Here is a 27,119-nt window from a genome sequence, read left to right as displayed (position 1 = left end):
ACTCGAGAAACCATCGGCCGGCGTGTCAGCACCACGGACAGCCACCCACACTCCAGCGTTGGACTAGTCGCGTCAGCATCTCGGCTAGCGACTCTGGCCCTCACCTCCCGGGGGTCCCCGTCACCTGGGTGGACCCGAAGCCTCCTCCCAGCTCCCGTTTCTCTAGTAGCCACTTGGCGATGGCGTGCGTCTCATTGTACCGGCGCATCTCCAGCTTCTGCATGAGCGCGTAGGCTGTGGCCTCAATGGTGTACAGGGAGCCGAGGTTCTGCTCATCCACCGGCCAGTGGGTTTTGTCTAGAAACAGGGACGCCCACCTTGTCACTCAGAGCTGGGCCCACCCACCGTAACCTGCCCTCTCCTTGTGTCATCTGGCCCAGTTTTCTCATCTGCCATCTTACTGATCACCTACTTTATTTTTATTTTTGTAGAGATGGAGGAGTGGGGGTGGGGGAGTTCTCATTATGTTGTCAAGGTTGGTTTTGAACTCCTGGCTCAAGCCATTCTCTCACCTCGACCTCCCAAAGTGTTGGGATTACAGGCGTGAGCCACCGTGCCAAGTCTTGATCACCTAGTTTATGTGAAGCTCTTTGCTGAGGAAACACGGACATCCAATTTTCAGAACGACCTTAGGAGATGGGATCTATTTTCTGATGGGGAAATTGAGTTTCAGAAAAAGTTCCTGGCTGGGCGTGGTGGCTTACACCTGTAATCTCAGAACTTTGGGAGGCCAAGCCAGGTGGATCACCTGAGGAGTTCGAGACCAGCCTGGCCAACATGGTGAAACCCCGTTTCTACTAAAATTACAAAAAAATTAGCCAGGTGTGCTGGTGGGTGCCTGTAATCCCAGCTACTCAGGAGGCTGAGGCAGGAGAATCACTTGAACCTGGGAGGTGGAGGTTGCAGTGAGCTGAGATCATGCCATTGCACTCCAGCCTGGGCGACAAGAGCAAGACTCTGTCTCAAAAAAAAAAAAAAAAAAAAAAAAATCCTTCAGGTCCCTCTAGTCCCACTGCAAGCAAATTTTCCTAGTTCCACTTTCTTTAATTTGTGGAATGGAGAAGATGGGATATGGACCCTTGGGGATGAGATAGGATCAACCATGGGATTTTTTTTTTTTTTTTTTTTTTGAGATGGAGTCCCACTCTGTTGCCCAGGCTGGAGTGCAGTGGCGCTATCTTGGCTCACTGCAAGCTCCACCTCGCGGGTTCAAGTGATTTTCCTGCTTCAGCCTCCTGAGTAACTGGGACTACAGGCATGTACCACCACGACCGGCTAATTTTTTTGTGTTTAGTAGAGACAGTGTTTCACCATGTTGGCCAGGCTGGTCTCAAACTCCTGACCTCAGGTGATCCGCCCGCCTTGGCCTCCCAAAGGACTGGGATTACAGGCATGAGCCACTGCCCCCAGCCTCAGTTTGGAATTATATGGTGACCTGTCTGTCTTCCGATTGTGTCTTCCAAGGATGGTGGGACCCTTGAGGGCAGGGAACTTATCAGTGTTGTTTACATTGGCCTCACAGGGTCTGAGCTCAAGAGTTGATACACACTGGATGCTCAGGAAACACTAAGTGATGAATGACACATTGCTGGATTTGAGATCACCCCCTCCCCACTCCATGACTGAGGTTGACTAAGAAGCATCCCACACTCACTAGGGCTAGCAAAGCTGTCCAGGCGGTCGTTGGCTTGGGAGCTGTTGGCAAGGGCCAGTGCGTAGGAGGTTATGGCTATGGCAAAGGTTGTCTGAATGTCAGGAAGTTTTCTCTCCAGGAAGCCACGGGCTCTCTCGATGCTGGCCATTAAATTCTAGAGGGTCAGAGGGAGGAGGCCAGAGGGAGATGATCAGAGGAAAGAAGTCTAGAAGTTAGAGGGACCCAGGGGGACATAAGGGTGTGGGAGCTTTCCAGATGCTGGGGCTAGAGGACCATACAGATCCTGTCCTCCTCTCTGGGGTCCTACCTTCTGGTTGCACAACTCCTTTCCCTCATTCAGGGCTATCAGGACGAGAGCTGTGAGGGATACATCCTCCTCGGAGCCTTGGTAGCCACCCTGTGGACGCAGAGTACAACCTGTGATCCCCTCAGCGTCTTGGAGATGCCTTCCTCAGCCTCTCCTGTCTGACCCTGAGAAGTTTCCAGGTACCCAGCTCTGGGCGGGATGATGGTGGAGGTGGGATGAAGACAGAAAGGAGAGGTTTGCCTCCCTGGGGTCTGCCCTACAGTCAAAAGCTATCGGCCGGGCACGGTGGCTCATGCTTGGCCTAAGATGTGATCTTATTTGGAAACTGGGTCTTTGAGGATGTAATTAAAATTAAGAAGAGATCATACTGGATTAGGGTGGACCCTAAGTCTAATAACTGGTGCCCTTATAAGAAGGTCTTGTCGGCCAGGCGCGGTGGCTCACGTCTGTAATCCCAGCACTTTGGGAGGCCGACACGGGTGGATCATGATGTCAGGAGATGGAGACCATCCTGACTAACATGGTGAAACCCCATAGCTACTAAAAAATACAAAAAATTAACCAGGCGTGGTGACATGAGCCTGTAGTCCCAGCTACTCAGGAGGCTGAGGCAGGAAAATCGCTCGAACCTGGGAGGCAGATGTTGCAGTGAGCCGAGATCTCACCACTTCACTCTAGCCTGGGTGACAGAGCAAGACTCTGTTTCAAAAAAAAAAAAAAATTCTGGGTGCGGTGGTTCACGCCTGTAATCCCAGCATGTTGGGAGGCTGAGGTGGGCAGATCATGAGGTCAGGAGTTCGAGACCAGCCTGGCGAATACGGTGAAACCCTGTCTCTACTAAAAATACAAAAAGTAGCCTGATATAGCGGACTTGCCTGCAGTCCCAGTTACTCGGGAGGCTGAGGCAGAAGAATCGCTTGAACCCAGGAGGCGGAGGTTGCAGTGAGCTGAGATCGTGCTACTGCACTCCAGCCTGGGTGACAGAGCAAGACTCCGTCTCAAAAAAAAAAAAAAAAAAAAAAAAAGAAGGTCATGTCAGGGTCAGAGGTGATGGCTCATGCCTGTAAACCCAGTACTTTGGGAGGCAAAGGCGGGCAGATCACCTGAGGTCAGGAGTTCGAGACTAGCCTGGGCAACATGGCAAAACCCTGTCTCTACTAAAACTACAAAAATTAGCCAAGTGTGGTGGTGCATTCCTGTACTCCCAGCTACTCAGGAAGCTGAGGCAGGAGAATCGCTTGAACCCAGGAGGCAGAGGTTGCAGTGAGCCGAGATTTCACCACTGCACTCCAGCCTGGGCAACAGAGCGAGACTCCATCTCAAAAAAAAAAAAAAAAATTAGCCAGGAATGGTGGTTTGCACCTTTAGTCCCAGCCACTGAGGAGGCTAAGGCAAGGGGACTCTTGAGCTCAGAAGTTTGAGGCTGTAATGAGCTATGATTGTGCCACTGCATTCCAGCCTGGGCAACAGAGCAAGATCTTATCTCTAAAAATAGTAACAATAGGCCGAACCCAGGAGGCAGAGGCAGTGAGCCGAGGTCGTGCTACTGCACTCCAGCCGAGGCTCATGTCTGTAATCCCAGAACTTTGGGAGGCCGAGGCAGGCAGACCACTTAAGGGCAGGAGTTTGAGACCAGCCTGGACCACATGGTGAAACCCCATCTACTAAAACAAAAATGTGAAAATTAGCTGGATCTGGTGACACATGCCTGTAATTTCAGCTACTCGGGTGGCTGAGGCATAAGACTCGCTTGAACCCAGGAGATGGAGGTTGCAGTGAGTTGAGATCATGCCACTACCTTCCAGTCTGAGTGACAGAGTGGAACTCTATCTCAAAATAATAAATAGTAATAATAATAATTTGGCCTGTTGCTTGCAGAGAAGGCAGCAAAAGTACTTTTTGGAGGAGAGTTGGAGGAGCCTATGAGTGGTTAAGTGTGAATACTGAGAAAGGAGTGGTGGGGCGAGGCCTAGGAGGTGATACAGACAAAGATAGCTGTGAGCTACAGCAGGTGTTTGAGCAGGGGAGAGACCTGCCAGGCTGCGTTTGAAAGACATTTCTGGATGCTGGTGTGAGGGGACGCGGTGGGGATGGGTGTGCAAGCTGGGGAGGACTCAGTGCCCGAGGGAGAAGGGACAGGACAGGCCACTGCTTGATGTGGGGATGAGGAAGAGTGTGAGGTGGTTTAGACCTGGGCGGGGATGTGATCCTTGGCACCGAGCCTCAACTCTTTCCTGTTCTCATTCTGCCCAAGAACAGATTGGGAGCCTGAAATCTCCGTCTTAGCGCACAGAGTCCCTGGGATTTGTTTGAATGGCCCAGGCAGGGAGGGGTGTGATCACCTGCATGGATGTCATGACCACGGGACCCTCCTCCAGGAAGTGCCCGTCCTCCGCCTGCCTGTTGGTGACGATCCAGTTGGCCATGTCACAGAGAGAGGACAGGCTAAGCACTTGGGTCGTCATTGTAGAGTAGGCCAGGGCAAAGACACGGAACACATAGCTTGTGAGCCTGTCAGGAGAGGGTGAAGGTGACACGTGCGAACGGCAGCCAAGGGGGCTCTGGGATAGGGGGAGTCTACGCCATGGTCCACACCATTCCAGGTGGACCCCTGCCATTTGCCACTGCCCAGGCCTGCCAGTGTAGAATTCCCCAGACCCATGTGCTGGACACCCCAAGACCCCAAGACTCTACAGCGTGGATGTTCCTGAGTCATCAGACCCCAGACTGGCCCCGTGGGCTTCCAGGGTGGCAGCGACAGGAGTGACAGGGTCTTCCTCACCAGGTGCTTCCTGGGCTCCCCTTGGAGGTGTGGTAGGTGCCGTCTGAACTCCGGTGGGTCAGCATCCGAGTGTAGCCTGAGGCAACAGAGCAGGGCTTTGAGGGACAGTCAGTGTTATCAGGAATAACCTGGCGGGCAGGGACTGGAGGTGACGTGGGGGTGTCACGCATAGAGGTAATCTAGAGGGGGAGACCTGTTGTCCAGGTGTGCTTTGGAGGGGTGTTTAGGGCCCAGGTGTAAGTGAGGAGCAGGGCTCAGGAATGACTTTGAGGGACCCAGGATGCAGTTGTCTCTGAGTGTAACCCAGGAAACCTTCACCTCGGGGACTCTGGGGCAGGGCATGCTACCCTTGGAGTTGCTGCTGGAAGAAATCATAGGTATTGTTGTCCACATATAACCTGGGAGATGGGGCAACTTGAGGGGTGCTATGTGGGAGTTTTTTTTTTTTTTTTTTTTTTTTGAGACGGAATCTTGCTGTGTCTCCCAGGCTGGAATGCAGTGGCCGGATCTCAGCTCACTGCAAGCTCTGCCTCCCGGGTTTACGCCATTCTCCTCCCTCAGCCTCCCGAGTAGCTGGGACTACAGGCGCCCGCCACCTCACCCGGCTAGTTTTTTTGTATTTTTTAGTAGAGACAGGGTTTCACCGTGTTAACCAGGATGGTCTCGATCTCCTGACCTCGTGATCCGCCCGTCTCGGCCTCCAAAGTGCTGGGATTACAGGCTTGAGCCACCCCGCCCGGCCTTTTTTTTTTTTTTTTTTTTTTGAGACAGTCTTTCTCTATTGCCCAGGCTGGAGTGCAGTGGTGCGATCTCGGCTCACTGCAACCTCCGCCTCCCGGGTTCAAGCGATTTTCCAGCTTCAGCCTCCCAAGTAGCTGGGATTACAGGCATGAGTCACCACGCCCAGCTAATTTTTGTATTTTTGGTAGAGACGGGGTTTCACCATGTTGGCCAGGCTGGTCTGGAACTCCTCACCTCAGGTGATCCACTCACATCGGCCTCCCAGAGTGCTGGGATTACAGGTGTGAGCCACTGCGCCCGGCCAGCCTAGGAGTTTTCTTGGGGGTTATTTCTTGGATGTAAACCTGGAGTGTCAGTGCGTCTGTGTCACCCGGGGAGGTTACTTTGGGGCGTGATCTTAGATGAGTACTTCTTTGGTGTATTCTTTTTATTTTTTTGAGACAGAGTCTTGCTCTGTCACCCAGGCTGTAGTACAGTGGAGCGATCTCAGCTCACTGCAACTTCTGCCTCCTGGGTTGAAGTGATTCTCCTGCCTCAGCCTCCTGAGTAGCTGGGACTACAGGGGCGCACCACCACACCTGGCTAATTTTTGTATTTTTAGTAGAGATGGGGTTTCACCATGTTGGCCAGGGTGGTCTTGAACTCCTGACCTCAGGTGATCCACCTGCCTCGGTCTCCCAAAGTGCTGGGATTACAGGTGTGTGCCCGACCCTTTTTTAATTTATTTTTATTTTTTTGAGACTGGGTCTCACTCTGTCACCCAGGCTGGAGTACAGTGGTACAATCATAGCTCACTTCAGCCTCAACCTTCCCTGGTCAAGTTATCCTCCCACCTCAGCCTCCCAAGTAGTAGCTGGGATTACAGGCATGCACCACTACACCAGTCTAATTTTTTTAAAGATGAGGTCTCACTATGTTGCCCAGGCTAGTCTCAAACTCTGGGGCTCAAGCAATCCTCCCACTCAGGCTTCTGAATAGCTGAGACTGCAGACAGGAACCACCATACCTAGCCAAAAAATTTAAACATTTTTTTGTACAGATGAGGGTCTCACTATGTTGCCCAGGCTGGTCTCAAACTCCTGGGCTCAAGTGATCTTCCTACCTTGGCCTCCTAAAGTGCTGGGATTACAGGCATGAGCCACCACACCCAGCCTTTCAGGTGTATTCCGAGCCTCCCTACTCATTACTTGAAGTTCCCCTGGAGGTTTACTGTTTGCTTGGAGCACTGGGGTGACAGTATCTGGATGTTACCTGTGGGATTACTGTTTGAGAAAACCTGGAGGGAAAGTTGGAGTCTGAGGGAAACCTGGGACCAATTAACTCAGAGTTCTGTGGGCGTTACTAGGGGTGTTCATTTCTGGTTACTCCCTGGGGTGTTTGGTTGTAACCCGGGGAAGTATCAGCATACAGGTGCAACTAAGAAGCCACTGCTGGGGTTATTCTGGGGTTTGCTGCTTGGGTGTTCCCTGGGGTTCCCTGGGAGTGGCACTGAGGGGGTGCAACCTGGGGCAGGGCCTGAGTACAACATCATCTCGCAGCATGGCTTGTTGGGAGAAATCAGGGTGTCTGACATAAGATTGAAGCCTAGAGGTCTGGCGCGGTGGCTCACACCTGTAATCCCAGCACTTAGGGAAGCCAAGGCAGGTGGATCACCTGAGGTCAGGAGTTCGAGAGCAGCCTGACCAACATGGCCAAACCCCATCTGCACTAAATATCCAAAAATTAGCCGAGTGTGGTGGGGGGCACCTGAAATTGCGCCACTGCACTCCAGCCTGGGCGACAGAGTGAGATGCCGTCTCTAAATAAATAAATAAATACAAATACAAAAATTAGCCAGGCATGGTAGCGGGCACCTGTAATCCCAGTTACTCAGGAGGCTGAGGCAGGAGAATGGCTCGAACCTGGCAGGTGGAGGTTGCAGTGAGCCAAGATCATGCCAGTGCACTCCAGCCTTGGTGACAGAGCGAGACTACATCACCAAAAAAAAAAAAAAGATTGAAGCCTGGGGAAGGGGTCAGGTGAAGAATTCCCATGGGTGTGTCACAGCTGGGGGATGACCTTGGGGAATTAGTACCAGGTTGCAGTCTGGGGAAGGAGTCACAGTTTGGGTGTTAATGCCTGAGGCGGGGGCTGGGGGGGTCCCATGAAGATTTCCCCAATCTTGGGGGTGCCCCAGCCACCCTCTGGGAGATCCCCAGGCACCCTCATGGAGGCCCCAGGAGGGTCCCCGCTCTCACCGCTGACAATATTCTTCATCACCTGGTCCCTGTGCTCCACCCCGACCTTGCCCCACTGGCCGGTGGCATCCAAATAGCGGGACAGGATGATGACAGGTGTCAGGGAGCTCAGCGTCTGCTCAGGGCAGCCCGTGGGGACCCGCAGCAGATGCCAAATCTCATTGGGTGTCAGGCTGCCCACAATTGTCTCACCAAGGATGTCACCTGTTGGGTGGGTGAGTTGGGTCACCCTGGGAGTGGCCTATGCCTAAGCCACCATGGTTCACTGATCGCCCCACATGGCCACCCCCAGCTCCTCCTGCCCTGGTGCCTCGTGGACCTTAGAGGAGCCAGTGTCAGCCCTCCCCATGTTCCTGTGTCCCCCAGCACCTTGAACACTGATAAACACTTCCGCCTCCGTGTCGGGTACCATGTTCAAGAGCTCCTGTCTTGGCACCAGTTTTGTCTGGGTCTGACCTGAAGAACCACAACCTTCCGTGACAAGTGGGCTCTGGGGCTGGGGAAGTCAGGGTGCACAGAGCCTGGGGCTGGGGCTCGGAATCCCCACCTGGGCACACCCGCTCATGCCAACTCCTTCCTCCTCCCTAGCGCAGCCCCAGGATCTCACATACCCTCTGCAGATTTCACAAACCTTGGGGTTCCAAGACGATGCTGTAGGACGTTTGCTGGATCTGACCCCCTGCCTGAAGGATGAGTTGAGGATATAAGTCAAAAGCAAAAACAGCAACCACAGTAAAAATGACAATTGCAATGATGGTGAGAGGAGGCATTCCTTGGCTGTGATAAGCACAGACTCTGGAGCCCAAATTTCTGGGTTCGAATCCCAACTCTTCTGCTTCCTAGCTGTGTGTCCTTGGGAAACATTAGTTACCCTCCCCCCAACTTTTTTTTTTTTTTTTGAGATGGAGTCTCGCTCTGTTGCCCAGGTTGGAGTGCAGTGGCCGGATCTCAGCTCACTGCAAACTCCGCCTCTGGAGTTTACACCATTCTCCTGCCTCAGCCTCCCGAGCAGCTGAGACTACAGGCGCCCGCCACCTCGCCTGGCTAGGTTTTTGTATTTTTTAGTAGAGACGGGGTTTCACCATGTTAGCCAGGATGGTCTCGATCTCCTGACCTCGTGATCCGCCGGTCTCGGCCTCCCAAAGTGCTGGGATTACAGGCTTGAGCCACCGCGCCTAGCCAGTTACCCTCTCTCTGCCTCAGTTTTCTCATCTGTCAAAGGGGGATAATAATAGTCCCTCACTCATAGGGTTGTTTTGAGGGCTGAATTAGTTAATTTTTTTTTTTTTTTTGAGACAGGGTCTCACTCTGTCACCCAGGCTGGAGGCAGTGGCATGATCTCAGCTCATTGCAGCCTCCACCTCCCTAGTTCAAGGGATTCTCATGCCTCAGCCTCCTGAGTAGCTGGAATTACAGCTGCACACCACCACGTCAGGCTAATTTTGGTACTTTTAGTAGAGATAGCGTTTTGCCAAGTTGGCTGGCATGGTCTTGAACTCCTGGCCTCAAGTGATTAACCTGCTTCAGCCTCCAAAAGTGCTGAGATTACAGGCATGAGCCACCATGCCTGACCTAGTTGTTGTTGGTTTTTTTTTTTTTTTTTTCAGAGAAAAAAAAAATTTCAGGTTGCCCAGGCTGGATTCAAATTTCTAGGCTCAAATGATCCTCTCACCCCAGCCTCCCAAATAGCTGGGAGTACATGGGGGTGCCACCACACCTGACTGAGTTAATATTCTTAAACACTTATATCTTAAGCGTTAAACATGTGTTTGTTAAGTAAATAAGGTCTTTTGTTTGTTTGTTTTTTAGAGAGAGGGTCTTGCTCTGTTGCTCAGGCTGGAGTGCAGTGGCATGATCTCAGCTTCAGGCTCAATCTCATGGGCTCAAGCAATCCTCCCTCAGCTTCCTGAGTAGCTGGGACTACAGGTGCCAGTTACTAATACCAGGCTAATTTTTAAATTTTTTTCTAGAGAGGTCTTGCAATATTGCCCAGGTTGGTCTTGAACTCGTGGGCTCAAGCAATCTTCCTGACTTGGCCTCCCAAAGTACTGGGATTACAGGCATGAGCCACCAAGCCCAGCCTAATAAAGTATTTTTGATAGGCCATACACTGGTTCTGGGTCATTTTCCCAGCTCTCTGATTATTCGTGGGTATGATGATTATCCTCATCCTGCAAGCAAGGAAATGGAGGCTCAGAACAGAGAAGTCAAGCAAGTTGCCCAAGGTCACGCAGCACAGACAAGATTTGAACCCAGACCTGACTCCAAAACTCTGAAGTGGGGGCTTGTGACCCGACCCCCTCACATCAGTCCACTGACTAAACTTTTTCCTTCTTCTTCTTTTTTTTTTTTTTTTTTGAGACGGAGTCTCACTCTGTTGCCCAGGCTGTAGTGCAGTGGTACAACCTCGGCTCACTGCATCCTCCACCTCCTGGATTTAAACAATTCTCCTGCCTCAGCCTCCCGAGTAGCTGGGACTCCAGGCATGCACCACCATGCCCAGCTAATTTTTGTATTTTTAGCAGAGATGGAGTTTCACCATGTTGGCCAGGCTGGTCTCAAACTCCTGACCTCAGGTGATCCACCCGCCTTGGCCTCCCAAGCTGCTGAGATTATGGGTGTGAACCACCACGCCCAGCCAACTGATTGAACTTTCAAATCTGTTCTCTCATCTCACTCCCATCTAGGAGCCCTGTTTATCGATCCTGGGCCCACCTGCCCAGCCTGGACCTGGTGGAAGCCCCGCTGTCTGCACCAGCAGCTAGGGAGTTGGGGGTGCCCATTACCCGGACCAAAAGTGTCTTCTTCACGTGGTCCTGGACCCCGTAGCCCACAGCCTTGACCTCCACGTCCACTTTGCCTATCTCCAGAGGGAGAAGCACAAAGGGTACTATCTTGGAGGAGGTGGGGGGCACGACCACCACCTGGCGGGATGGTGCTCCTGGCTTTGACGCACTGCACAGTGGCTCCTTGTGGGGGAACTCCACTCGGACCTAGGGCAGGATGGGCAAAGGCAGACGGTATCGATGTATGACGTAGTCCAGGACCCTAGGGTTACAGTCCCCTCCCCATCCTGAGATGCCCGAGTAGGTGACAGTGAAGCCTAGTGATGGGGACCACAGACCCAGCCTGAGTCAGAGCCCCATCTGCCATTTATGTGCTGTGTGACTCCGGGCAAGCCCTTGAACTGCTCTGTGTCTCAATTTCCTCATCTCTAAACCAAGAACAATAATAGTACTCATCTGATGGGGTTGTTGTGAGGTTTAAATTTCTTTCTTCCTTCTTTCCTTCCTTCCTTCCTTCCTTCCTTCCTTCCTTCCTTCCTTCCTTCCTTCCTTCCTTCCTTCCGTCTCTCTTTCTTTCCCTCCCTCCCTCCCCCCCCTTTCTTTCCCTCCCTCCCTCCCCCCCTTTCTTTCCCTCCCTCCCCCCTCCCTTCTCTCTCTTTCTTTCTTTCTTTTTTCTTTCTTTCTTTCTTTCATCTTTCTATCTTCTTTCTTTCTTCTTCTTCTTTCTCTCTCTCTCTCCCTCCCTCTCTTCTTTCTCTTCTTTCTTTCTTCCCCCCTCTCTCTCTCTCTCTCTTTTTTTTTTTTTTTGATGGAGTCTCACACTGTCGCCCAGGCTGGAGTGCAGTGGCACGATCTCGGCTCACTGCAAGCTCCCCATCCTGGGTTCATGCCATTCTCCTGCCTTGGCCTCCAGGGTAGCTGGGACTACAGGCGCTCGCCACCACGCCTGGCTAATTTTTTGTATTTTTAGTAGAGACGAGGTTTCACCGTGTTAGCCAGGATGGTCTCGATCTCCTGACCTCGTGATCTGCCCACCTCGGCCTCCCAAAGTGCTAGGATTACAGGCATGAGCTGCTGTGCCCCGCCCCCCTTCTCCCTTTCTCCCTTTCTTTCTCTCTCTCTGTCTCTCTTTCTCTCTTTCTTTCTTTTCTTTCTTCTTCTTGCTTTTTCTTTGTTTCTTTCTCTCTTCTTCTTCTTCCTTTCTTTCTTTTCTTTTTTCTTTCTTTCCCTCTCTCTCTCTTCCTCCCTCCGTCCCTCCCTCTCTTCTTTCTCTTCTTTCTTTCTTTCTCTCTCTTTCTCTCTTTCTTTCTTTCTTGTTTTTGATGGAGTCTCACACTGTCACCCAGGCTGGAGCACAGTGGCACGATCTCGGCTCATTACAAGCTCTCCCTTGCATAAATAAATAAAATGAAATAAAATAATTAAAAAATTTTTAAAAATACACCCTAGCAGAGGTTTTGGCAGGAAGTTGAGGGCTTGGGGCTTCACCTTGGCCTGGCGATCCCTGAAATTGTACAGCACAGCTTGGATCTGGACCTGCTCATTCCTGACCACGGAGGAGGGCAACTTAAGGTCCACAAAGAACGATTTCATAACTGTCAGCTCAAAGGGGTCCGAGACACAGAGACCTAAAGCCAGGAGAGCACATTGGGTTTAAGCAGAGGCTCGGTGCGGGGAGGGGCTGGGTAAGGTCACCATACCCCCATTCCCTTAGCACTGAGCTTGCTGGGACTCACCTTGTCCAGCCTTGAGGCTGACCGCCACAAACTGCCATGTGGTGATGGAATCCGGCACGTTCACAGAGATGGGGTAATGGGAGATGCTGTTGTGAGTGAGGAAACATCACTGAGTTTGTGCTGCATGGACAGAGCTTCTGGGTTGGGGGTCGCCATGCAGTGGTTGTGGTCACCATTGAGGATCATCAGGTCACCTCATTAGTGACAGCATCGCTAGAGGGTCATCCTTTTAGGGAATCCACTAAGATGTTTTCCCCATTGTGGGACTGTCCTGAGGCTCAATGTCACTGCTGGGGTCATTGTCCCTGACCAGCATCCACTGATGATTGCAAGGACCTGGGACCAGATTCTGGCATGGAGGCTGATGTCCTACCCCGATTCACTCTTCGGCAGAGTGAACTTCCTCCAGAGCCAACTCTCAGGGAACAAGGTCCGCGCCGGCATGTCATCCAGGAAGAGGTCGTCGAAGTCCTCCTCTTCATCCACTGGAGGGAGCAGGTATGAGGTAGAGTCTCCTTCATGTTTCTTCCATGTTCCACCAGACTCCTTGTGGGATCCTCCTCTCCAACCCTCCATGGCCCATATCACCCCTTAACCTGTCCCATGTCACTCTGTATCCCTCCATGAAGCCCCCACCCTGCATCTCCTGCCATGGCCCCCTCACTTGTCCCCAGACGCAGCTGATCCTCTCGAGCTTCCCGAGTCAGGGTCTCAGACAGATGGCAGCAGTCCAGGAAAGCAGCCACACAGGCTGGACCATGGCGGACATGCCAGGTCCTCTCCTCACAGGACAGCTCCACTGGGCTTTCCCGGAGCCCAGCCTCACAGCACTTTTGCTCCAGCTCTGTCTTAAACTTGTTCACTGTGGGCCAGAGTCAGAGGGAAAGAGGAGAGTTGGGCAGGTCCTAAGGACCATTCACTTTGATGCTATGCACACCTTGCCACTATTTAGCAATGACTCCATGGTAGATTCTATGCCTAGTGCCTTATCTGTGCCCTTTCTGAAGCCTCATATTGAATTCACATGGTGAGATTCTGACAAGGAAGCTGAGCCACAGAGAGGTGAATTCATTTGCCTGGAGTCAAGGCTTCCAAGTGGCAGAGGTGGGATCAGAATCCATACTGCTTTTTTTTTTTTTTTTTTTTTTTTTTTTTTTTTTTTTTGAGACAGAGTAGCACTCTGTCACCCAGGCTGGAGTGCAGTGGCGCAATTTCGGCTTACTGCAAACCTCTGCCTCTCAGGTTCAAGTGATTCTCATGCCTCAGCCTCCCATGTAGCTGGGATTACAGGTGCCCACCACTACATCCGGCTAATTTTTGTACTTTTAGTAGAGACAGGGTTTCACCATGTTGGCCAGGCTGGTCTCGAACTCCTGACCTCAAGTGATCCACCCGCCTTGGCCTCCCAAAGTGCTGGGTTTACAGGCATGAGCCACCATGCCAGCCTCAGAATCCATGCTTCTAACACCACCCGGTGCTGCCTCCCATCTTCCTCTGAATCCAGGCTCAAAACCTCTTCTTGTGGTCCACACTCTAGCCTTCAGGATGGCAGTTTATTCAGATATTGTCCAATGACACTTAAGACTTATCTCTCCTTTTGTCTACATTCCATCCTGTACCACAGAGGCTAGACATTTGAAAACTACATTTCCCAGACTCCCTTGCTGCTAGGGTTCTGAATGGGATTAGATGCAGCCACTAATATGCTCTTATGAGAGATCTGGGAGATAGAAGAGAAGCAGAAACCATTTTTCTTGCAGCAGTGGTAGCTGATGGGTGGGCTCCAGTCTGTGTGTGTTTTTGTAATGGGCACAATTTCGTGTTTGATTATCAACGTACCAGCCTTTTGAGAGATATTGGCAGCAGTTTCCTGATATTTCATGGATTGCAAGACTGAAGTGGGGTGATCTTGAGTCCCAGCAAGCAGGCTTCCAACTTCCACCCCAAAAGCCCATCTAATGATTTTGTAAGCACCAAACTCCCCCTATTAGATCCCTCCCTGCTAGAAATGCATAGAGTGGTTTTGGTGTCCTGTTCTAAGCCCTTATGGATATCGTAGGTTGGGGAGATGGAGCGAGGCATACAGCTTTAACACTGACCTGCATTCCTCTTTGTCTCCAGCCTCTTCAGGGAGCGGCGATGGCGGCTAGGAGGAGGGTCCTGGGGGCAGGGCCAGTCTGGGAGTCAGAGGGAATGATGATAGAACAATTACCAAGATCATTATCAATATCCTTGATGATGTTTATAGGGTGTTTGCTGTATGTCCAGCACTTTATATGCATCACTTCATTTCATCTGACAGCCTCCTATATTCAAGACTTGTCACTTAAAAGCTGGGCAATTTTCAACAAGTCACTTAACCTCTCTGGGTGGTAATTTCCCCAGTGATGTAAAATGGGCATAACCAGAGTTCTGTCAATGAGATCATGCATATACAAGTACTTAGCACTGGGTCTGGCATGTAATAAATAAGAAGTTATTAATATTACAATTTATAGCTGAGAGAATACACTCTTAGTTGTCTCCAAATCCATTATCATCCCTCATACAATATGGAGGCAAGTAAGCCTCCATATTGTATAGATCACTCAGAATAAAGACTACATTTCCCAGCCTCTCTTGCACTTAGATGGGGCCATGTGACTGTATTCTGACCAATGAGATGTGGAAGAAGTGTCCTCCCCTTTCCACTTCCCTTCATCTTCCTGCCTGGCATGGATGGACTCCTAGAAGGAGTCTGAGTCCCAGGATGACCTCTGTAGTGTTACTGAATGAGAAATAAACTACCTGTTTAACCTACTGTTATTTGTATCTTTGATACACATGGCTAACCCTGTCTTTTTTTTTTTTTTTTTTTTTTTTTGAGACGGAGTCTCGCTCTCTCGCCCAGGCTGGAGTGCAGTGGCCAGATCTCAGCTCACTGCAAGCTCTGCCTCCCGGGTTCCCGCCATTCTCCTGCCTCAGCCTCCCGAGTAGCTGGGACCACAGGCGCCGCCACCTCGCCCGGCTAATTTTTTGTGTTTTTAGTAGAGACGGGGTTTCGCCGTGTTAGCCAGGATGGTCTCGATCTCCTGACCTTGTGATCCGCCCGTCTCGGCCTCCCAAAGTGCTGGGATTACAGGCTTGAGCCACCGTGCCCGGCCGGCTAACCCTGTCTTAACCAACACACAGTGAGTTACTTCTGTTATTATCTGTAATTTATGGACAAAGAAATCAAGACTCGGAGAGAAATGTGACTGGCCCATGGTAAGTGACAGGATGTGGATTACAGCCCATATCTGTTTGACACTAAACCCCACTAGGCAGCACTGCCCCCATTCCTGCCCTCCTCTTGCCCCAACCCCCCAAGCCTGTACCTGTGCTTGCCAGGCTATCCATTCCTGTGCTCATTTTCAGGTCCAATCCAGCATCCTTGAACACAGCAAATCTGTCTTTTCCACTTCCTGCTGTGCAGCCAATGTCATGTTCCTCCACCACATCCCAGACCTAGAGGTTAAGAGAGGAACCTGGATTTGGGACCTATATGACTCCTCCATGAAAGGAAAAATGGTATACTGGAATTGCAGGCTCAAATAATAATTCTCATACTATCTCCCATTTTTTGAGCTCTTATCACCTTTCAGTCATTAGGCTTTGCACCATCTCCTTGAATCATTACGTTGATGTTGTCCTCTTTATGGCTGAAGAAGCTGAGGTTCCAGCTAGAATATCCTGGCAATATCTTGGCCCAAAGCCCATACGCTCTTACCTTCTTCTGAGTGAGCTTGTGTTTGCTGTTCAAAACATAGACAGCCTTGTCCACAGCCACCAGTCCCACTGTGGCTTCTGCATCACCTGTCACCTTCAGTTCCACTTGGCTGTTGGGCTCCAAAGAAGGGAAGAATCTATCATTCTTCAAGCCAACTTTCAGCTGAGCCAAGAAAAAGAGAGATGTCAGAAAAAGGGAATCATAGACCACACAACTCCACTTTCAGGTTTATGTTCCCTACTGCTCTGGTGTAGCATTTGAGAACTCCACTAGGCTAATCCCGATTCCATGTATTTATTTACTTGCATCATCGCCACACCTTGTGTTGAGCTCTTAAGGCCACATATTCTCCTCTTCCTTGGCTTCCAGTTTGGGAATGCCTAAATTTGTACGGCCCCTTTCTGGGGTTTTATGATGATGATTCACAACTATAAGGAGTTTGGCTTACCGTCCCTATGCATCTGTCATTCACATCAATCCATATGGAATCAGCCACCAACTCAGGATCCTGGCTCACTCCTCTGGGAAGTAAATAAAATGCCAGAATGCGGAAGGAGGGCAGCATCGCTGAAGTCACATCAATAATGGCTGACGTGTAGACACTCCCCTGGCTTTTTGACTGATGTTTGGCACTCACAATCTGGCCCTTACTCAGGACCTTGGAGACAAGGGAGATCAAGGATTAGAAGGGTAAGGCCAGTCTTTCCCTGAAGCTGTCCCACCCCACAATGGAGGCTCATAGTCTCTTTTCTTCAGCCTCTTGATCTGAGCCCACTCAAGATTGTTGCCACCTTCATATCTTTTTTCATAGTTTCTCCAACCCAGCAAGCCAAGGTTTTTCCAAGGAAAGAATTCCTTGACTCAGATGCTGGTCCTAGCCCCTTACCAGGATGGTGAAGTGAGTAATCCGGTCCTTGGTTTTAGGGTCCTGATGCTTTGTATTGAGGCTCAGCTGGATGCTGCTGCCAACCTCTGTGCCCAATGTCTTTACTTCGATGTGCAGGAAGTTTCCTGACCCATCTTGAGTCAAGTAAGGCCAAGCTGTCATCTTGGCTGAAGCCTGCTCCTCTGGCTGAAGAGATTCCTCAGTTTTCACCTAGAGAGGATGATGGGCAAGTAAACCCCAACCCTTCCAACTCACACAGCTCCAACTCCACCCTCCTTGCCTTGTCAAGTTGGTACCTCGATGGGGAGCTTGTCCAGATTTGCATCTGTGTTGATGGTCAGAGTGGCCAGTCCCTCAGTTGAGGTGCACACTTTGTAGTTTTGGGACTGGACAAGGACTCTGTCAGCTGGGGATCCATCAGGATTTGAGACAAAGACCTGGGGTGGAATCTGGGGTGAGGTGAAGGAAAAGCCTGGGGTGGCCTGGTGTGAGAGGTGAGACTGGAATATGATCTGAATAGGACTGCTTTGTACAACTTTATACATGGTGCACTAAACAACACCAGGGGCACCATTCGTATTAGAGTTTTTATGAATGGTGCCTCCTAGAGCTTTGCAGTGTACAACCACATGTAGTCACACTGTGTGTTGTGGAGCTGATGGTAAGTGGGAAGACTGAGAGTGGAGAGGGAAGGAGGACACACGAGACCCTACAGGAGTCTTGGAGTAGGATTGGTGCCAAAGGACATCCCTGATTTTCCTAATGCCCATCCAAATTAATATATGTGAAAAGACCATGCTTTTCTTTGCAAATGCAGCCTCTAGATAAACCCTCAAACACCCTCTTCCAGCCTGACTGTGGCCTCTAAGTCCCCATAGAGAAATTCTGGAGTCATCACTGTGCTTTGGGGGTATCTGGGTTAAGGTTTGAGGGGACTCTGGGATTAGCCTGGGGAATATGATGGACTCAACCTTCAGATGAGTTGGATGCAGGTGAGTCCAGTGTGGGTTTTTGTCTCTTTGTGGGAGGTCTGTTTTGGGGATGGGGCCCTGAGTCCCTAGGTGTAGTGAGTCCAGACTCTGACCCGAAAGTGGAAGGGCATTCCTGGCTTGAAATACTGGGGTGTCCTGGTGAACTTGATGTTGTATGGGCTCTGGACAATCTTCACCCCTGAGGTCTCGGCTTGCACCATCTCACCCCCTGTAGAGATAGCAGGAACATAGAGTATGTGAGGGAGTTCAATTTCTTAAGTGAGTGGCAGGACTAGTATGGGAGCCCCATCTTGGTGAAGGCAGAGAAAGACAATAACACCATTTCAACTCCTTCCACCCTTTCTGGTGTTTCCCATTTCTCTATTGAGGAAACTGAGGCTAGGAGGCGGCCCAAGGTCACGTGGATGGAGTGTCTGTGTTGGGCAAGAACACCATGTCCTGACCTCAGTGAGGGGCCTGGGTGAGGGTGGCACCTGACGAGAACACGGTGACATTGACAAAGATTGATCCTCCAATGAAGTCCTTTTCTGGGCCTTGGAATGCAGCCATCAGTATATCCTTCCGGAGGGAGACGTGGCCCAGGCCTTCCGAGATCTGTTCTTAAGGTAAGAGAGAGGAAGAGGATATGGTTTCTTGGGGAGTGATAGAAAGTGGAGTGAATTGGAGGCTGGGGAGCTGGGATTCAGTCACCTCCACCCTCTGCAGGGAGCTTTGGATAGGGATCCGGCGGGAGTCCAGTTTCACCCCAAAGATGACCAGAGCATGTCCGTCCACCGGCTTGTTAAATATATACCTGGGGGATGGAGGACCATTCCACTGTCTCTGAAGCACCCACATACCTCATGTTGCTTCAGAGATGACTGTGCAAAATTAGGAGGGGCAGAGGTGGAACTTGGAAACTTAGATGGTTTCATTGATGACCCACACAACTCTGGGAGGTGACAAATATATCCCATAAAGCCTTGATGGGTTGTAGATGTGGTCTGTGCAATCTCCCAAGATGGTAGAGGTGGACTTAAAACTATATAAAGCCACAAAGAAGTCTGGACAACCTACGAAGTGGCCTGTGCAGCCTCACCAGGGAAACTAGGTGGCCTATGTAGCATGTTAGAGCAGCAGGAATGATTCATATAATGTCCAGAAGTGGCCTTCACCAAGATGGGGCTCCCATAGCCCGTATAATCTCAGGTGGACAGCATTGCCTGCACAACCTCATAGAGCAATGCAGATGGTCTGTAAAACACAAGGCAGCAAATGTGTCATTTGCCATCTCATAGAACTGCAGAAATGGTTTGGACAATCTCTCAATGGCAAAGGTAACCTGTACCACCTCATGGACTTCCAGAGGTGGTCTAAACTGTGAAGTGGCAGATGAGATGAGACTCAGTACAACGCCATTGGGTAGACAAGGTGGCCTCTACAAATTCATAGACTTGAAGAAATGGTTTATACAACTTCACAGGTGGCAGATATGGTCTGTACAACCTCATAGGACAACATAGGTAGCCCAGAATACCAGAATATCTCTTGGGTAGGACGAGAGTGTGTCTGCCACCCTAAGTGCTACAGAAGTGGCTTGCTTCTTCTCTCTTTCTTTCTTTCTTTTTTTTTTTTCTTTGAGATAGAGTCTCACTCTGTCACCCACACTGGAGTGCAGTGGCACAGTCTTGGCTCACTGCAACCTCTACCTCCTGGGCTCAAGCGATCCTCCCACCTCAGCCTCCCTAGCAACTGGGACAACAGGCACGCGCCACCACTCCCGGATAATTTTTTTTTTTAAGATGGAGTCTTGCTCTGTTGCCCAGGCTGGAGTGCAGTGGCACGATCTCCACTCACTGCAAGCTCCGCCTCCCAGGTTCACGCCATTCTCCCGCCTCAGCCTCCTGTGTAGCTGGGACTACAGGTGCCCGCCACCGCGCCCAGCTAATTTTTGTATTTTTAGTAGAGACGGGATTTCACCGTGTTAGCCAGGATGGTCTAGATCTCCTGACCTCATGATTCGCCCGTCTCGGCCTCCCAAAGTGCTGGAATTACAGGCTTGAGCAACCGCACCTGGCCCCAATTTTTTTTTTTTTTTTTTTTTTTTGAGACAGAGTCTCACTATGTCACCCAGGCTAGAGTTCAGTGATTCAATCTCGGCTCACTGCAACCTCTGCCTCCTGGGTTCAAGCAATTCTCCCACCTCAGTAGTCCCTGAGTACCTGGGACTACAGGTGTGCACCACCATGCCTGCTTATTTTTGTAGTTTTAGTAGAGATGAGTTTTTGCCATGTTGGCCAGGCTGGTCTCAAACCCCTGACCTCAGGTGATCCACCCTCCTCGACCTCCCAAAGTGCTGGGATTACAGGTGTGAGCCACAACGCCCAGCCAGCCTGGCTATTTTTTTTTTTTTTTTTTTTTTTTGGTAGAGAAGGCGTTTTGCCATGTTGTCCAGGCTGGTCTTGAACTCCTGGCCTCAAGTGATCCTCCTGCTTTGGTCTCCCAAAGCCCTGGGATTACAGACGTGAGCCATAGCACCTGGCACTTGTTTCTCTGTATTCAATCTTTGTGTCCCTGGTCTTCTGGCAGGGCTGGGAGGAAGGGGGCTCACCGAGCGTGGATGTCAACGCCCAGAACCTCATCCTTGAGATAGAAGAAAGTCTTGTTTGGGACCAGCTGGACCTCAAAAGATGGGAGGACTGGGAGGAAAAAAAAAAAAGCCATGGGCACCCTCAGTATTGTACCTGCTCCCTCATCTCCTCCCAGTCCTGCTCCTTCCTTGGTGGCTCTGCCAAGCCCCAAGGGCTGGAACACCAGCACCCAGCACTTAGCACCCAGCTCAGGCCCTGGTTTACAGTGGAGGCTCCCCTTGAAACCTCCTTTCCTTTCCAGTCCCGTCCCTGGCATATTCATCTTGCCCACCCCACCCACAGCCTTCTCACCATATTCCTTCACATCAAAGGCAGCCTTGAACTTCTGCTTGGGTGTACTTTGGTAGCTGGCTTCGATGGTCCAGGTCCCCAAACTGAGGCACAGAAAGTTAAGAGAGATGGAGACAGAGAATGACAGCCTCCCTTGCCACCCCTCGGGCTCCCAGACCTGACAAGGGCACCTGACAAGCTCTGGGAGGTGAAAGGAGCTGAAAAAGAAGCCGTCCTTGGCTATCAGACTCTGGCTAATCACAGTGATTCCCTCCGGGTTCTGTGGGGATAGGGGGTGGGGCTGGTGACTGCCCTCTGGGAGGGCCCTTGTGGCTCATGCTTCAGCACGCCGTGCAACCTCAGTGTCCAGGATCCACCCCCACCACCCCCCATCGGGAAAGACCACCTTGATGTCCAGAGTGAATGTCCTGGTCACAGGGTCCATCTTGTGGTTAACAGTGAACACCCGGTAGTGAACTAGGGGAGAAGGAGGACTCTGAGTGTTGGGTAGAGGAAGGGAAAGACAGAGAGAGAGAGAGTTTGGATCTTGGGCAGTGGTGGGGGCCACTTATGCAGAGAGAGAGATCTTGGGAGGTGGAGAAGATTTTAGGGGATGGGAGTATCTCAGACATTGGGAAAGACTGGGAATGAGAGCCAGTGATTGCTCCAAGCCAAGTGCCTCGGGGCTGTACCCAAGTGCTCAGGGGTGTAGATGGTCTTGTCTGTCTGGATAAAGATGTAGCCAGCATGAGGAGCCACCAGCACTATCTTCTCCATGAATGAGGAGTCCGAGGAGGGTGCCCAAGTTGCCCGGATGATGGCATATTGCTGTCCTGGTTTTGGGGGGTACACCAGGCTCTCGGGAACCTGACAGAGAGAGATATCCATACTCCTCAGGCTCTGCTGGGGTCTCCCTGACTGGGAGTAAAGCCCTGGGACAGATCCTGGGAGGAGCAATTGACTGAGGATCTTCTGGTTCTGCCTTTGGGAGCTAGGTTGCCATGTGCAGTTGTGCAGGTTGCTCACTGAATGAGAGCACCCAGCCAAAGGAAGGACGAAATCCAGTCCATGATCAACTTCCCAAGCTACCAACAGAAGGCACCTTTTATAGTTCTCGGAGAGGCATCAAATGGGCTAGTGGAGGCTTCCTGGAGCCCAGGCTTAGGGACTTTTGACTTCTAAATGGGCAGGATGTTAGAGGAGCGGTAAGTACTTTGGGCCCTGCATCTACTCTCCAGACACAGAGTCTGCCCCTTTCTACCTTTATTGCTGACCCGGAGTCCCCTTTGTGGTCACGCATTCCAGCCTGTCACCCACCGTCACAGGTGCCTGGTCCATAAAGTTGTTTCCTGGCGAGAGAATGAGCTGGCTCCTTGCCAACACTGTCTTCCTCATGGGGAAGTCCCATACCGTGAGGTTCACCTCGAGGGTCCTTGTGAGGGGCTGTCTGGAGTCCGAGTGGGCCTGAATGTGAATCCTCTCCGGACTGCCAACCCTCAGGACTCGGGGGGTCACCAGGATGTAGCTGCCAGTAGACAAACACAGGGGCATTAAGGGACTTGAGTAGGGAAAGTGACACCAAACAGGAGTCACAAGCTGGAATCACGCAGACATCAGATGTGCAGGAAACTGGCTGAGCCCCCTCCATTCCCCAGACTCACAGAGGCTCAGCGTGGATGAGGGGGCTTCCCAACAGAAGCAGAATCCACCCGAGGGGCCAGGGCATGTCCATGGTGGGTGGGAGGGTGACGGGTGGCCACAGGCTGCAGATATCTGTTCTCTTGTCTGTCCTCTTGTCTGCCCTGGCCCTGGCCTGTTTGCCTTGACTGGTCGTGGCTGAGTTAATATCTAAACAGGTGTGGGGCAAGAATCCCTCTAAATCCAACCAGGTGGAGTTGAGGGTGTTTCTTTCTTCCCAGCCAAGCCTCCAAGATAGGCTTGAGAAGTGCCCCAGCCACTTCCTTGGGGGCCACAGTGGTAAGAGAATTGCCTGTTCCATGAGCCATGAGGGTCTTTATCCTCCCCTACTTTTTTTTTGAGACAGAGTCTGGCTCTGTCACCCAGGCTGGAGTGCAGTGGCACAATGTCAGCTCACTGCCACCTCTGCCTCCCGGGTTCAAGCAGTTCTCACGCCTCAGCCTCCCAAGTCGCGGGGATTACACGCATGAGCCAGCACGCTCGACTAATTTTTGTATTTTTAATAGAGATGGGGTTTCACCATGTTGGCCAGGCTGGTCTCGAACTCCCGACCTCAAGTGATCCTCCCGCCTCGACCTCCCAAAGTGCTGGGATTACAGGTATGAGCCATTGTGCCTGGCCATGAAGGTCATATCCTAAAGCCCTCCCCTCCCCCAGCAAGGAGCTTTGCACACCCAGGACACTGAACTCAGGGCTTGGTTGGGATTGGCTGGCAGGAGGAGGAGCAAACATCTTTCTACCCTAGGCTGGATGGATTTTCCCTACTTCTGCCCTTGTGAAATTGGCAAAACAGGGCAGCTGCACAAACAGGGGCGGTGCTGGCATTTTTTCCCTATTTCTCAATTCCGGGAGTAAGCAGCCTGTGGCATTTGACCATCTGACCCCAGGACCCACTATAATGAAACCTGCTAAGAAATCCATGGTTCAAAGTCCTCTTGTTGGGCTTCAAGTCCTTGCACTACATGGATTTCTTCATCCTTGCAGGAGACGATTATGCTTGGTAAATTGTGACATTGTCTATTGTTTCCTAAGTCATGCCAGAGTCTCTGGGCTCCTTTTCCAGAAGGCAAATTATACATATTAAGCCGGGGAAGGAAACACATCATGCTTGAAGCATTCCTGGAAAAAGGCTTTCTCTGTCCTCAAATAATTCTCACTGTTTAGCGGGTTTATTAAAGAGAATTGTCGAGACGGCTTTGTGGTGTCTGCCTCTAAGAAGCGGTTGGTCTTAATGATGAGTCTGTTTGAATCTGCCCCCTACAGTGATGTCAATTCAGCCAGCTTGGGAAATTTTGCCTATTGAAGAGTCCCTGATCCCCCCATCAAATGATAATATACTTTTATTTTTTATTTTTTTATTTTTTATTTTATTATTATTATTATTTTTTTTTTGAGACGGAGTCTGGCTCTGTCACTCAGGCTGGGGTGCAGTGGCCAGATCTCAGCTCACTGCAAGCTCCGCCTCCTGGGTTTACGCCATTCTCCTGCCTCAGCCTCCCGATTAGCAGGAACTACAGGCGCCCGCCACCCCGCCCGGCTAGTTTTTTGTATTTTTAGTAGAGATGGGGTTTCATCGTGTTAGCCAGGATGGTCTCGATCTCCTGACCTCGTGATCCGCCCACCTCGGCCTCCCAAAGTGCTGGTATTACAGGCTTGAGCCACCGCGCCCGGCCTACTTTTTATTTTTTTAAAGACAGATCTCACTCTGTTGCCCAGGCTGTAGTGCAGTGGTGCGATCTTGGTTCACTGCAACCTTTGCCTCTCAGGTTCAAGCCATTCTCCCACCTCAGCCTCCCGAGTATCTGGGATTACAGGCGTGCACCACCACATCTGGCTACTTTTTTTGTACTTTTAGTAGAGACGGGGTTTCACCATGTTGGCCAGGCTGGTCTCAAACTCCTGACCTCATGATCCGCCCATCTCAGTCTCCCAAAGTACTGAGATTACAGGCATGAGCCACTGCTTCCAGCAGATAATACACTTTCATTTGCCAAAGATTCATCAAGCATTTACTTTGAGCCTGGCCCCTACTTAGCATGCTGGGGACACAGCAGTGAACATGGCAGACAAAATCCCTTCCTGTGTGGAGTGGACATTTACTGCAAACTTAAAAATGGCATTTTCTACTGAAATCTCATAGTCTCCCATGAATTGGGGCTTAACGTGTGCCCATTTTCTAGATCCTGCCTTCGTAGAGAGCTGAAACCAAGGACGTTAGAAGCAAAGGGAGGAGTAGGATCTAGTTATTTATTCCTTGGGCATTTGTCGAGCACCTACTAGGTGCCGGACACTGTTCAGTGTGCTCTATGTCCCCTAATAGAAACCTTGCAGCTGGGTCAGGAGTGGTGACTCAGGCCTGTAATCCTAGCACTTTGGGAAGCTGAGGCGGGAGGATTGTTTGAGGCCAGGAGTTCGAGACCAGCCTAGGCAACAGAGTGAGACTCAGTCCCGAAAAAACGAACAAACAAACAAACAAACAAAAAAACCAGGGGTGGTAGTGCACATCTGTAGTCCCAGTTACTCAGGATGCTGAGGTGGGAGGATTGCTTGGGCCCAGGAGGTCAAGGCTGCAGTGAGCTGTGATTACATCACTGCACTCCAGCCTGGGCAACCCTACCTCAAAAGAAGAAGAAAAGAAGAGGAAGAAGAAGAAGTAGTAGTCTTGCAGCCATGCTGAAGTAATTAGCACCCATTGCACAGATGAGGAGACTGAGGCCCCAAGAGGCTAAGCTCCCCATGTTAGGCAGCTGGGGAGCAGTGAGGCTTCAGCTAACGCTCTTAAGTTGATGTTTTAGGGAGCAAAGACTCAATAGAATCAAATTAAAGCCTGCCTCAGGGAAGCAAGTGACACTTAATTTGAAAGGTTCTAGAACATTAGTGTCTATTTACTGTCCCAGGGTCTCAGGAATCTCCACTGGTTCTGTTTTTTGTTTTTGTTTTTATGGAGTCTCACTCTGTTGCCCAGGTTAGAGTGCAGTGGTACAATCTTGGGTTCAAGCAATTCTCCTGCCTTAGCTCCCCAAGTAGCCGAGGTTACAGGTGCAGGCCATCACAACCGGCTAATTTTTATACTTTTAGTAGAGACGAGGTTTCATCATGTTGGCCAGGCTGGTCTCGAACTCCTGACCTCACATAATCCGCCCACCTTGGCCTCCCAAAGTGTCAGGATTACAGGTCTGAGCCACCGTGCCTGGCCTCCACTGGTTCTGTTTAGCTCTGCCTGGGCTGGGGGTGGGCGTTCCCCTTCACCAGGTGTTCACATCCCCCCTCTGTTGGGGGCAGGGATTGCAGGTGTCCGGGACAGGTGATTGTCCAAAGGCAAAGGTCCTCAGGGCCTCTCTCCACAGTCCTTCCCTTCTTTTCCTCCAGTCTGGGCCTTCTCTCCCAGTACCAGTGTCTCTTATCTACACAGTGGGAATTGCCAGGTAGAACCATCTGAGCCATTTTAAAATTTTTTATTTTTATTTTTTGTTTTTAGAGACAGACTCTCCCTCTGTCATCCAGGCTGGAGTGCGGTGGCACAATCACAGCTCACTGCAGCCTTGACTTCCTGGACTCAGGTGATCCTCCTGCCTCAGCCTCTCAAGCAGCTGGGACTACAGGCAGGCACCACCACGCCCAGCTAATTTTTTTCTATTTTTGGTAAAGACAGGGTCTCCCTATGTTACCCAGTCTGGTCTTGAACTCCTGGGCTCAAGCAATCCTCCAGCCTTGGCCTCCCAAAGCCCTGGGATTACAGGTGTGAGCCACCATGCCCAGCCTGGAGTGTATATTTTTACTGTAGCCACATTCACTTGGACTGTCTTTTTCAATCCTCTCAGCAATCTAAGGAATTAAGGATCATCACTGGCCCATTTTACAGATGAAAAACTCTCTGGACTCCAGGGCTGACACCTGGAATCCCAGGCAGAGCTGGGAGGATCGCTTGAAACCAGGAGATGGAGACCAGCCTGGACAACATGGCTGACCCTATCTCTACAATTTTTTTTTTTCTTTTTCTTTTTTTCTTTTTCTTTTTTTGAGATGGCGTCTCGCTGGGTCACCCAGGCTGGAGCGCAGTGGTGTGATCTCCGCTCACTGAAAGCTCCGCCTCCCGGGTTTACGCCATTCTCCTGCCTCAGCCTCCCGAGTAACTGGGACTACAGGCGCCCGCCATTCTACAAAATTTTTTTTTTTAAATTAGCTGAGTGTAGTGGTGTGTGCCTGTAAAGACCAACTGTAAGGTCCTCTGAACGGGCTACACCATAGTTGAGCCATTGTGACCCCCGTGACCCACACCTACAGGCCTCCTGGGGTCACAAAGACTGGAGCAACAGGAGAACCACTAAAGAAACAGCTAGTTCCGGCCAGGCGCGGTGGCTCATGTCTGTAATCCCAGCACTTTGGGAGGCTGAAGCGGGCGGATCACAAGGTAAGGAGATCGAGACCATCCTGGCTAACGCGGTGAAATCCCATCTCCACTAAAAATATAAAAAACTAGCCGGGTGAGGTGGCGGGCGCCTGTAGTCCCAGCTACTTGGGAGGCTGAGGCAGGAGAATGGCGTAAACCTGGGAGGTGGAGCTTGCAGTGAGCCGAGATTGCACCACTGCACTCCAGCCTGGGCAACAGAACAAGACTCCGTCTCTAAAAAAAAAAAAAAAAAAAAAAGAAA

The 27,119-nt window shown here is 50.9% G+C and overlaps 1 protein-coding gene across 5 annotated transcripts in view; it reads right to left on the bottom strand.

Annotated features, from left to right (window-relative positions):
• LOC105477893 (complement C3) overlaps positions 1-22,603 on the bottom strand; it is a 36,134-nt gene extending 13,531 nt beyond the window's left edge. For 2 of the 5 annotated variants that reach the window (XM_011734932.3, XM_071085940.1), the window contains exons 1-29: positions 22,431-22,602; positions 22,087-22,294; positions 21,462-21,636; positions 21,176-21,246; positions 20,961-21,049; positions 20,791-20,873; positions 20,460-20,547; positions 18,560-18,662; positions 18,343-18,463; positions 17,962-18,077; positions 17,174-17,314; positions 16,878-17,087; positions 16,440-16,649; positions 15,992-16,153; positions 15,600-15,729; positions 14,343-14,420; positions 12,908-13,105; positions 12,617-12,728; positions 12,244-12,329; positions 11,996-12,135; positions 10,508-10,714; positions 8,353-8,404; positions 8,091-8,177; positions 7,722-7,925; positions 4,744-4,819; positions 4,304-4,472; positions 1,962-2,051; positions 1,655-1,808; positions 125-297 (exon numbers count right to left, since the gene is read on the bottom strand). In XM_011734932.3, coding sequence (XP_011733234.2) covers positions 125-297; positions 1,655-1,808; positions 1,962-2,051; positions 4,304-4,472; positions 4,744-4,819; positions 7,722-7,925; positions 8,091-8,177; positions 8,353-8,404; positions 10,508-10,714; positions 11,996-12,135; positions 12,244-12,329; positions 12,617-12,728; positions 12,908-13,105; positions 14,343-14,420; positions 15,600-15,729; positions 15,992-16,153; positions 16,440-16,649; positions 16,878-17,087; positions 17,174-17,314; positions 17,962-18,077; positions 18,343-18,463; positions 18,560-18,662; positions 20,460-20,547; positions 20,791-20,873; positions 20,961-21,049; positions 21,176-21,246; positions 21,462-21,636; positions 22,087-22,294; positions 22,431-22,501 — 3,804 coding nt within the window. In that variant the 5' untranslated portion in view covers positions 22,502-22,602. Of the gene's footprint in view, positions 1-124; positions 298-1,654; positions 1,809-1,961; positions 2,052-4,303; positions 4,473-4,743; positions 4,820-7,721; positions 7,926-8,090; positions 8,178-8,352; positions 8,405-10,507; positions 10,715-11,995; positions 12,136-12,243; positions 12,330-12,616; positions 12,729-12,907; positions 13,106-14,342; positions 14,421-15,599; positions 15,730-15,991; positions 16,154-16,439; positions 16,650-16,877; positions 17,088-17,173; positions 17,315-17,961; positions 18,078-18,342; positions 18,469-18,559; positions 18,663-20,459; positions 20,548-20,790; positions 20,874-20,960; positions 21,050-21,175; positions 21,247-21,461; positions 21,637-22,086; positions 22,295-22,430 lie in introns of those variants that run through there. The other 3 variants (XR_003016737.2, XM_011734864.2, XM_071085941.1) reach the window with 3 other exon arrangements.
• Positions 22,604-27,119: the final 4,516 nt, after the last annotated feature.

The sequence above is a fragment of the Macaca nemestrina genome, chromosome 20 (assembly GCF_043159975.1).
Source record: "Macaca nemestrina isolate mMacNem1 chromosome 20, mMacNem.hap1, whole genome shotgun sequence".
Taxonomy (NCBI): Eukaryota; Metazoa; Chordata; class Mammalia; order Primates; family Cercopithecidae; genus Macaca; species Macaca nemestrina.
The sequence above is the reverse complement of the archived record's forward strand: the minus strand, read 5'-3'. Positions and strand labels throughout refer to the sequence as shown.